Consider the following 12,272-nt stretch of genomic DNA (forward strand, 5'->3'; position numbering starts at 1 on the left):
AATAACTGAGGGGATTTTTACCATTATAAATGCATCTTCCTACAGCAATCCTCGGCAAAACAAAAGTTCTAGCCTGGAAGATGAATGCAAGGGCTACTTAACTCCCAGTGACAATAAATTGCAAAACTTAATATATTCCATTTAATGGGTAAAAACAAATCACTTAGTTTAAAATCTGAGCATTGTTCCAAAATGGAACCACTTGTGCTAATGGGCTTAATGCAGAGCACTATTACAAAACATGATTAAACATTGACACAAACTCATCTGTCTTCTTAAATAGGCACACTGTATTTTCACCAGTCTGAGGAACTAGTGGCTCGAAGTCACGTAGCCCTGCACTCTATTCTGGGCTGTCTTGAAACGCCCTTTGAAAGATGGAATGCTTTCTCCAGTCTTTCCCTAAGCTTTCATAGTATTTCTTTGAAGTAATCATTTGAGTATAAAACAGCTCCATTTATCACCTATCTGATTTCCCTTGTTCAAAAACAATCGTTTCCAGAAACTACTTTCTTTTAAACAAAAACTTATATAATTGCCACTGTTAATTGGGCAGTAGCTTTGTTCTTTGGAGGGCATGGGGTAAGCACCCTGTGTGACCACAGTTTTTACTGCAGTTCCTAGAAACTGTTGTCTCCTGTACCTTTCTAAGTCTCTGCCCTCACAGACGTATAACCCAAGGGCTCGCCTTACCCCACTTGCAGTAAGCTATGGATTTAATGTGGTTTTGCCTCACATTACCCAATTCCTCGTAAAGTGGAAAATATTAAACACACACCAGAGGTTTATAGACTAAAGTCTCTCAAACCTAGATTTATAAAGAAAGTGTAATGTCAATCACATTAACCATCAAGTACTACAAGTGCAACATGGCAAGAGGGGCCAAAAATCAGCGGGTCACAATCCAAGCAGTTACACCATGATCGCGCCCATCGGTACCCTCCTGTCCTGACCCTGCTGGAGTTTATGGGATCAGCACCTCATTACTGAGACAGGTAGGTGCAAGTGCCCTTTTAGGGGCATCTCTGGTGTCCTCCTGCCCTTAGCAACTGGAATCTCCAGCTCCTGCCTATGGGGGGGCTGGGGGGTTGGGTAATTGGTGATCCCTTTGACCCACCCTCTTGGTCCGAAATGAGCGCAGAACCCTCGTTTCAATATTAAGATGAGACTCCTGAGCTCATTTCTAAAATAAAAGGGCCCCAACCAATTTAGCAGTGGCCAGAACTCCTGTGCAGATTGGGCGTGGGTCTCTGCCCTGCTAAATTAATTACTCTTGTGCCCATTTTAGGCCCATAAAATCGGTGCAACAATGTTAAATTTAGATCCTAGAGCTTTATAAACCTTACTCCCGCTCAAAGTCTGCTGTCAAGCAAATCAGTGGACGAGATGAGGGAGTACCAAGGGGCAGGGGCATAGCTGGACCATGCATAGATGAGGCTACACCACATCCGCCCGATTCAGCCTTCCTGCCTCACTATTTAAATTCATGGTTAGAAAATCGTGTGGATTTTCTGCCCAGGTGATTGTTTGATGTCCTGGTTGAAACAAGGAAAAAGTGCCCCTCTTGTGATTCTAGCAATTGCAAACGGTTTTCTCCTTTCTCTTCATTCTGGCGTTCGGTAGACATTATTTTATTTAATTACAATGAGGCACACAGCACGATGGTCCACCAATGCACTGTGCCACCAAGTGGTGGGACAAGAATTTGCTTTTGCAGTTTTTGATGGTTATCATTCTCAGCTATGCCATCTGGGAGGGGTGCTGAGCAGAGGGAGGAAGAGTGGCAGAGCCAGTGATTGAACCTGCTCTCTTGCAGGCCTGCTGGTTAGCCCAACCTTCGAATCAGTAGATGCCTTGGAGCAGGTTGGCAGCCCTCCCTGTGAGCAGTGGACTGGTGTACATTATGATGAAAACTTTAGAGAGTGAAGAAAATGATCTTTAAAATGTTGTTAAATTAAGCATAAAGTTATCTTTGAGTTGATCTACATGTTTTTTTAAAAATAATGTTATTTAAGACAAGGTTTGTAATTTTGGTTGACTCTTTACACAATTTGCTGCCATCTGTTTGACGTGATGTTTCAGAGAAACCATAGCACAGGAGCTAGCTTATTATTTCAACTCTGAGACCTGGGTTAGAATCCAACCCAGGATGGATGAAAGTCTCCAGGTATAAGGGTCCTAAGTGAAACGAGTTTTAGCAGCAGGCATAAATGTTCATTTATCATCCTGTCTCACTTATTGATGGTACTGCCCCTGTCCCCCCTTCACTGGGTGATGTCAGCTAAATTAACGCACAAATAAAATCACTAACCAATGCATATTCTACTCTTATCTCTCCTTCCTGATTTAGAAAGTCTATCTTGTCATTGAATTCTGTGAACTTGGGGAGCTGAAGGGAATTCTGGCAGAGAAAGGTCATCTGAGTGAGTCTGAAACCAAACATATTATTTCCAGCTTGGCAAGTGCAATTTTTTACCTCCACAAAAATGGTAAGAAGCTCTGTACCACGTTAATAGTTGTAGCATTGTAACCAGTAATTACCTACAACCCTCTGTAATTCTGTACGTTTTATTTCCCTCAGTTGTGACCATCTGCTGCTGGTCCAAATCTAGCACGTTATTTGTGCCCGAGCTAGAAATAATATTATTAAATTGTGTGACAGGTCAATATCTGTGACCTTTAATGTTTACAACGCAACAATTTCAGACTCACTGTATTATGGAAAAAACTAATTCTGGCGATATTGTGGCACATCCAACATTTTTCTATCGATCCCTGAAGTATTAACGCTTATTCCACATGTCTGTTTAGTTGTTGTTAGAACAGTTTAATAAGGTTAGAAAATATAGGGGTAAATTTTGCAAGGCTCTACTTGAAATGAGGCAATGAGTGAGAAATAAAGCTATAACACAATAGTATTAGGTTTGGTTCAGTGATAGTACAATTGCCTCTAAGTCAGAAGGCTGTGGAGCCCCACTCCAGAGACTTGAGCACACAATCTACACTGATGCTTCGGAGGTGCTGTCTTTTGGATTGAGATGTTAAACTGAGCAAAGCCTTGCAACATTTACCCTTACAAATCATGTCAAAGGACAAATCCACTCAGGATCAAGGAAGCGCAAACATTTTGTCCTCATGGAGCACACTGTATGTACTACGTAACCTTGGGAGTCACAGATAAAGTTAAAATCCATCTTCCTATTAATTTGCATATATCTCAAGTTGCTCATATTAGTAGATCTTAGTGTTCAGATTTAGGATTTATGAACTGTCACATTTTGGGACTTTAAAACAAAAACAACTTTCCACAGGCAGGATTTGAAAATTGTGACATTTAAATGTTGGGTTTTTAAATCAAAGTGTATTCACACAAGTTAGAAATAGTACTGAAACAAAAGGTGGTTTAAAGTGCTACTGAGCAAGGGGGGCATTGATGTTGTTTCCCCAAAGACCAAAAACAATAAGCAATTTATTAGATTGTCTCGGTAATCAATGAACACCTCATTGTGTTTGGAAGTACTGGTCCCAGGCAATTGTTCTTTGTTTTGCATTATTATACAAAGAGAAGTTGTGTGTTTCAATTAAGTGAGTCCAATTGTAACTGTTGCACCATGCGTTCACTGGCTGTCTAAGAAATAAAACAGCTTAATGCTTCATTATGACCTCACCTAACTAAAATGCAAACCATCTGCCTACTCATAGACTGGGGAAGTACATGTGAGGGCATGTGCACAAGACACAATGTCCAGTTTGTATGACGTTACTAGAATCAGTTATTAGGGTCAGAGTGATTGAGCATTTGGACAGCTTTTTACTATATGTATAAATGACTTGGATGAAGGAATAGAGAGCCGTATATCTAAGTTTGCTGACGAGTTAGGTGGCACAGTAAATAGTGTAGATGGGAGTTGCAAAGGGACATTGATAGATTAAGTGAATGGGCAAAACTGTGGCAGGTGGAGTTCACTGTGGGAAAGTGCAAGGTCATCCACTTTGGACCTAAGAAAGAGCTAAAAACTGTGGATGAGCAGAGAGATTTAAGGGTCCAAGTACAGAAATCACTAAAAGCTAGTGGATAGGTACAAAAATAATTTTAAAAGGCTAATGGAATGTTGGCCTTTATCTCAAGAGGGCTGGAATACAAAGAGGTGGAAGTTATGTTATAGTGTACAGACCTTTGGTTAGACCATCTGGGCTACTGCATTCAGTTCTGAGCACCGCACCTCAGGAAGGATATACTGGCCTTGGTTGGGGTGGGGGGGTGCTGCGCAGCTTCACCAGAATGATACCAGGACTAAAAGAGTTAAGTAATGAGGACAAGTGGCATAAACTGGGCTTGTAGTCCCTTGAATATAGAAGATTAAGGGGTGATCTAATTGAAGTGATTAAGATGATTAAAGGATTTGATAGGGTAGAGATAGAGAAACTATTTCCTCTGGTGGGAGATTTCAGAACAAGGGGACATAACCTTAAAATTAGAGCTAGGCCATTCAGGGGTGATGTCAGAAAGCACTTCTTCACACAAAGGGGAGTGGAAATCTGGAACTCTCTCCCCCAAAAAGTTGGATCAATTGAAAATTTCATAACTGAGATTGATAGATTTTTACGAGGCAAGGGTATTAAGGATTACGGAGTTAAGATGCAGATCAGCCATGGTCTAATTGAATGGCAGAACACGCCCGAGGGACTGAACGGCCTACTCCTGTTCCTAGGTATGGCGAGTTGGCTACATTATTTCCTCCCCTAGGTTACGCTATCAGGTTGGAAGATATTGGGCATGTAACGGGATTACCTTACAATGACGTCACTGAACCCAAGGAAGTATCTATAGCAGACCCGAATTTGTAACAATAACGCAACAGCACTAACAACAACCTTTTGAGAACTCCAGGCCCAGGAATTTCAAACAGGACAGAGTAGCAAGCAAGAACAATGGGGATGAATCCATGTTCCCAGTGGGTAGCGGCACTTGGAGGAGGTTGTACAACTGTGATTTCCCATGGTGTGCCCCCATCGATGGTTGTTCCCCACGGGTTGTGGAATAAGTCCTAGCAAGTGCATATAAGATTGAATTGCCTAGGCTTTAAGCAGCAGATTGTCAGTCCTTGGGCCCCAAATTGGACACCCTGCTCTATCTAATTAGATATAGTCATACTGACATGATAGCTGTGAACAGTGGTTCCATTGTTTTGGATCTATTCTACTTCAGAACTCTCAATGTTTTATTTATTCTCTTTTTTAGATATTATTCACAGGGATCTGAAGCTGGAAAACATCCTGGTGAAAAGTAGTGATAATGCAGATGACAACGAACTAAAACTTAATATCAAAGTAAGTCTTACCAGTGATGCGCCTGCTGTTATATATCTGCGCACAATGCAAGGCGCTGAAATCAGCAGTTTGTATATTGGTCTGATTTTGTAAGGTTACAGTTCTGGGTCAACGACAAAAAAAATCAGTGAGTATTTAACCCAAGTCTTGAACGGGTATACAAGCCCTACTTTCAAATGTCTTACAAGGAAATCATTTTTCATTGTAAGCAAGAGATACTGGCATACTAATAAGGTAAAAATGAGAAAAGACCAATCAATTAAACTCACCCTAATATCTTGATCTTTCTACAGAACAACCTAGCACATCACTTCCCTTGCATAAGTTTATATTCCCTTGCTTCGTGTTGAATCAGGAATCTATTCTCTTTCTGAATGTTTCAACATGGCCCACTTTCAATGCGCTAGATGCTTGTCTATATCAAAGAGCAGGAATTTCAAGGCTTTGATGTTGGGTTACACCATGTAGCCTTACCCCTAATCTGCACCTAGTGAGGATCTAGAACAGATCAACTTCTCATAAGTCAACAATTCCTGGTGTGAAGTAGTTATTGTCAGTTATATTTAGCTGAGTTTTATTTTAGTTTATAATTATATCTCCTAATTCTATTCTGCTGGATCGGCACAGAGGAATTCCCTAAACTCACCTCTCTGACCCTCTTTCAATTTTGAAAACCAGGATCTTGGCCCTTTCTGCATGATGGTGCAATTCCCCAGGATGAAGTATTAGAGAGCTGGTAGTGCCATACTACATGATGAGTCTCTGCCTCCAGGAAAAGGAGGGGAATAAGCTGTTTTTGAAAGTATACTTTCCCTTGTGTTCACTTTCTTGTTCACAGGTGACAGACTTTGGCTTGTCTGTGTTGAAGGACGTTGCTGGTGTTGGCAGAAAATCAATGTTACAGGACACATGCGGTACACCTTTATACATGGGTAAACGGCAGGCACTTTGCTCAGATTAAGTGATGGAAACTGAAATTGAAAACTAGAAGCTTCATTTTTCCACTTACATTTCTAATTCTTGTTATTTGGCAGCCCCAGAAATAATCAATAACTATGACTACAGCCAGCAGTGTGACCTCTGGAGCATTGGAATCATCATGTATACTCTGTATGTACCTATCCTGCTGCTTAATGGGGTTTTCTAACTGTATTACTTCCTATGAAAATTAATTTGGAGCCATAAACATGTGCATGAGTAGAATTGATTTAATCACACTCAGATTCTCTCTGTACAAATGATGCTTTTTGTATCATAGGGTTGACCCCACAAGAGACCCATGCATCTACCAAGATAATTATATAGCACGCTATTGAAGCTTAACTTTGGATGTCTGGACAGATGAGGGATATATTACAATACTACAGTGGCCTACCCTCCAGGATTGCCCTGGAGTCTCCAGGAATTGAAGATTAATCTCCTGGGCACTGCTGGGGGCATTAAAAAAATGCTTTCTTAAAAATTTCTTTGTACACTTTTCTTTATTAGTTATAAAAATATTGGAGATGGGGAAAAAGGCTGTTTTACTGGGTGGGGAAGTTGGAGGCTGGCAGTCATGTAATGAAACCTCCAGGAATACCTCCAACCAGAGTTGGAAACCAGAGTTGGAAACCATATACTTGCACAACTTGGAGAAGCCTAATCATGGAGCAGGGGGACCATAGCCAATGAAAGAACAAGCCACTGGTAAATAACCCAGAAGATAACCCTGCTTTCCCAAGACTTTTATCTTGTTGTATTTATATCCAATGATGAAACACTCATTTAGAGTGGTAGTACAATTTGGGCCTGTGCAAGAGGACTGTGAAATCATTGACCAAATGGTTTGATCTTTCACAAGAACCCACTCACAATTAAAATCTAAATGCAGGGGAATGTCCAATTTCTTTTGCTGTGGTATCTATAGGGCAGATTTTCCAGCTAGTAGGATCAGTCCTGATGGTGTGAAATGGGAGTACAAGGGCCAGGAAATTAGGCAAGGATTTTACCAAATCCCCGCATAATTCGCAATGCATGGCAATTTCCAGTTGGCCTTTTAAGTCAAAGTTCCAAGAGCTTCAGTACAAGAAGACTGAGAGGTGACCTGATAGAGATCTTTAAAATTATGATGGGTTTCGATAGGGTAGACATAGAGATGTTTCCACTTGTGGGGGGAGTCCATAACTATAAGATAGTCACGAATAAATTCAATAAGGAATTCAGTAGAAACTCCTTTACCCGGAGAGTGGTTAGAATGTGGAACTCGCTACCACATAGAGTAGTTGAGCTGAATAGCATAGATGCATTTAAGGGGAAGCTAGATAAATACAGAGGGAGAAAGGAATAGAAGGATATGCTGATAGGATGAGATGGTGGGAGGTGGCTTATGTGGAGCATAAACACCAGCATAAACCTGTTGATCTGAATGGCCTGTTTCTGTGCTGTAAAATGCTATGTAATAATCTGTGCTATGGAAATCTAAATTAGTCTTCATGATTTCCCTTGTCCACAATGGGTAGTCAAGGGCTTTTAATTCCTGGGCACTCACAGAACGAGGCCTTGCACAGGCCAAAGAAGAGGCTACATTACTTCTTTAACAAACCTCGGATGGCTGATCTATCATCAACAGCACACTGGCGGTCTACAGTCCTGTCTGGCTCAGGTATCAGATTCCAAGGCTGCCACAGGCGGTTGATTAGTTTCCAATCTTCCATTGCCAGGTTTGTCATCTTGGAGCCACCTTCACCCCAAGGAAGACAGTTGATCAGGATATTCTACTCATTCATCCAAAAGGAATGTCCAAATAGTTATTGCACCTCATGTATCAAAATACAGTTCTGAGTGAATTGAAAAGCTAAAATGAAAAGATTTCTTATTTCATTTTGTTTGTGCTGCAGGCTATGTGGCCAAGCTCCTTTTACAGCCACAACTCCAGAAAAACTGTATGAAGAAATCAAAAAAGGGGAGCTGGATTTTTCTCATTCATCTCTGGAGTCCATTAGTGAGAGCGGTAAGACACTTAAGTACAGTGGCATTGCAACTAAGCCTAATGCAACAAGACAGATAATGAGTAACCACACTGTTAGGATTTTCTAACTGTTGTGTGTTGTAGGATTTTTATCTAAGTTTTAGTTTAATATTTATTGGCATTTTAAAAATTGTGTCATGGTACATTAGAAATTCAAAACCAGCCTCATTTGTAGAAATCATGTCACAGGTTAACTTGATACATTGTGATGATTGTTTGGTTGGTGTCTGGGCAATTTGCTTGAGGGACGAGCCAAGCCACTCAACTCAAATACATGCTGTATGATTTGTTCAGAGATGTGTCTGATTGGCAACTTGTTGAATTTAACACAGTACTTTAAGTCCATGAAACTCCGGTTAATGTTTGAGTTTGAGCTGGAGCCTTTGAAGAGAAAACAAGCTGTCTGGAACTTCTAACGAGAGCTAGTTGAGGTAAATAACACAAGAAAATTAATCACATAGTTTTAGCAAAAGTTACAAATATTATACTAGGAGCTAGAAAAGCTGAACTACTACTGTTAATATCTATGCTTTGTTATTGCTCTTTGATTCTTTTAATTTTTTTTTGGCATTAACACCTAAATAAGGGCTAGTGTTAGCATTACTTTGCTACCTTTTGAAGATAAGGAGGGTCTTGTAGAGGCAAGAGATAGAACCTGTGGTTGAAACAATCTAAAGAGTTCATTACCCTGGGACACACTAATACTTCCTAGATAACAGGACTAAGAAAACTTTCTCCAGGACATAGGAAGCAGGGACTGCCCTAGGAGAGTAATTTGAAAGAGAATAAAAAGGGTAAGGAACCCAAAAATGTAATGTTTCTGGAAGTGAGTAATTTTAAAGGACCATTGTTTTCCATAGTGGAGGCTGTTCCCAAGAATAATGGTATTAAGTTGTGGGAATTGTTTGTTAGTTCAGTGATCATGTCAATAGTGCTCAGCTGAAACCATGAATCTCATCTCCTGAGCCTGGATCTGTTCCACCCTGGGCTCTGGCTAGGACAAGCTAGTGACAATGTGCAGCTTCTGCCAATGTAGATCAGTTGGCTTCCCCTTTTATCCTACCCTTCCTACCACTGGCTACATTCCTAGCCTCCATTCAGTGCCAAAATATGTAATATTTTACCTCTGGGGGAATGGGCTATAAAAATACAAGTATCATAGCAAACCTCTTAATAAATATGGCACCGTTTCAACTCATTAAACAGCAATATTGAAAGGATTACAGCCTTACCTCTGTATCTTTCCCTCATATAACAGTGACTTCACTTCAAAAAGTATTTCATTGGCCGTAAAGCGCTTTGAGATGTCCTGAGGTAGTGAAAAGACACTGTATAAATGCAAGTTCTTTCATTATCACAGTTTAAAATAAACAATCTAATACTCAGAAACTAAAGGAAAAGACATAGGGTAATTGTGCACGGCTCCTCTCCCAGGACAAGGCCTCACAAGACGGGAACGGGATCAGAGACAGGATGGAGCTTAGGGTACTATAGGGCTGATCCTGCGCCCTGCACTCCCATCTAGCAATGTTCCACACTGGAAGCCTTGCTTAGCCCGGTATGATAGGGACATATACAGGCATAAAATAGATTTATATTTCCAGAGATCAGGCTGACTGGATACTAAGTCATAATTGTACATATATTTCTATGAGGGTTTGTCATACGAACAGCTATACTGCTGGGTCTCCGAGAGACCGAAACTTTAAATACCAAACATTTAGCTAGTAAGCTGCCTTGTTGTAGTTCTACTGCTACACATCGAAGAATTTCACGAGTACACTGGCACAGCTGTTCTATTGAAATACGGTACAACAGTGGGAATATTTTATCATGTTTTCTACTTCTTTTTAACAGCTCGCTGTGTGCTAAAAGACCTTTTAATAGTAGATCCAGCCCACAGAATGACAGCCAGTGAACTGCTAGATCATCATTGGATAACTGTGAGTAATTATAATTAAATTTGTTTGAAATACTCGACTGATCAGAGAGGCAACATTGTACTTGCTATTGAGCCACATGCATTCAAGTAGGGCGTATTTGTTATGCTGTATGCACTATTTGTGTTTTTGTAGGTTTTCTGCTCGAACTCGTGTGCAGCTTAGACTTGGATTCCCACTATACACACAAATACATATGTACGCACACATACCCCTACCCATAAGGGAGTAAAATCAGTTGTATTCGGTAAATACTGTAATTTGACTATGTTGAATGCCCATGTTTACATCGGCACAGTTGGGCTGAACTTTTTGCCCACAATGTACCCCAAAAAACAAATTATGGGCATGATGATCAAAATGAAGGTGTACATTTTAATAAAAAAGAAAAACCAAATTGATATGTGCCTCTGTATATTACAGTCCTAGGGAATAACCTGTCATAAATATCTTGGTAGAAAACGATCAGTGAATTTTTATTTTAACAAAATCTTTTATATAACGCAACTTAAAAAGTTTTTTTATACAAAAACATTTGAATATATTAAATATTCAATAAACACAAACAAAGAGCTGAAATACTGTGAAATGTTTTCAAAGAACGATCTGAAGTTTAAGGTTATGAATGGATTTGACAAAAGTGATCCAAGCAAAATGGCGAGAGGTTCAAATACCAGGGGGCAGAAGTTTAAATAGAAAGTTAGGAGTGAGGAGGGAAGTTACATAGGACTCTTCACATCCAGTTTAAGCTCTAAACAATTGACAAGCTCCTCAGGTTGAATGGCCACATGAACTAAGGAATATATGGGAGGGGAAAAGACCAGAGTCCAACTTGGCCTCCTTCTGTTCCTAAAATCGCTTACGTTCTGATGCTTAAACAAGAAAGAATATAAGAAATAGGAGCAGGAGTAGGCCATATGACTCCTCAAGCCTGCTCCGCCATTCAGTTAGATCGTATATGTTCTTCGACCTCAACTCCACTTTCCCGCCGGATCCCCATATCCCTTGATTCCCCTAGTGTCCAAAAATCTATCCATCTCAGCCTTGAATATATTCAATGACTCAGCAACCACAGCCCTCTGGGGTAGAGAATTCCAAAGATTCACAACCCCCGTGTGAAGAAATTCCTCCTCATCTCAATCTTGAATGGCCGACCCCTTATCCTGCGACTATGCCCCCTAGTAAAGTTGGCATATTTTTTTCATTACCTAATTCACAGGTACCTTTGAGTCTGCAAACCTTAAGAGATTAGTAGAGAATCAAATCCACTTTATAAGTAATGTTTATACAAGAAGGGTGTGGGTTGGAGACTTGCATAGTCACTCGCTGTCTTTGATACTCTGATCCGTTGCTGCTTGCTCTGGCTTTCATTCCTGACAGCACCACCATATTAAAAAAGAACTTTGTGCATAGTTCAACTTGATTTGTGTTTTCAGGGAGATGCCAGTAAGAGAGAACGGCCTAAAAATGTGTTGGAAATGATGAAACAATGGAAGCTAGACATAAGTAGGGAGAAAGAGGAACTGGTAGAAGAGAATGGGGTCAGTGAAGATAACAAGCTAACGATTTCAGAAGCAGACATGAAGACTGACTTCAACTCAGAGAAACTACTCCCACTTAATACAAAGGTATTTATTTTTTAAACACCGTTAAAGAAACACTTGTATTTACATAGCACTGCATTCACTTTCACAGAAATGCCTCACAGCCTCTCACATAAAATGGACTAATGGGAAGTTCAGTGACAAACATAGCAGGGCTTTCACAAACAGTAACAACATAAATGACTAGAAATGATGACAGCAGGGATGAGAGGCTTTGGATATGAGGAAAGACTAGAGAAACTGGGGCTGTTTTCATTAGAACAAAGGTTCAGAGATCTGATAGAGGTGTTCAAAATAATGAGGGACTTTGATAAGGTAAATAAGGGAAAACTATTTCCACTGGTCAACAAGTCAGTAAGTAGAGGGCATAAATTTACCAACAAAAGAACA

At 40.2% G+C, this 12,272-nt stretch overlaps 1 protein-coding gene across 1 annotated transcript in view; it reads left to right on the forward strand.

Moving 5' to 3' along the window:
• Positions 1-12,272, forward strand: part of LOC137341821 (serine/threonine-protein kinase 33-like) — a 102,243-nt gene that overhangs the window by 85,537 nt on the left and 4,434 nt on the right. Inside the window, exons 5-11 of the mRNA XM_068005326.1 lie at positions 2,351-2,489; positions 5,243-5,331; positions 6,170-6,263; positions 6,366-6,441; positions 8,208-8,320; positions 10,196-10,281; positions 11,715-11,906. Coding sequence (XP_067861427.1) covers positions 2,351-2,489; positions 5,243-5,331; positions 6,170-6,263; positions 6,366-6,441; positions 8,208-8,320; positions 10,196-10,281; positions 11,715-11,906 — 789 coding nt within the window. The remainder of the gene's footprint in view (positions 1-2,350; positions 2,490-5,242; positions 5,332-6,169; positions 6,264-6,365; positions 6,442-8,207; positions 8,321-10,195; positions 10,282-11,714; positions 11,907-12,272) is intronic.

The sequence above is a fragment of the Heptranchias perlo genome, chromosome 24 (genome assembly GCF_035084215.1).
Source record: "Heptranchias perlo isolate sHepPer1 chromosome 24, sHepPer1.hap1, whole genome shotgun sequence".
In the NCBI taxonomy this organism is placed as follows: Eukaryota; Metazoa; Chordata; class Chondrichthyes; order Hexanchiformes; family Hexanchidae; genus Heptranchias; species Heptranchias perlo.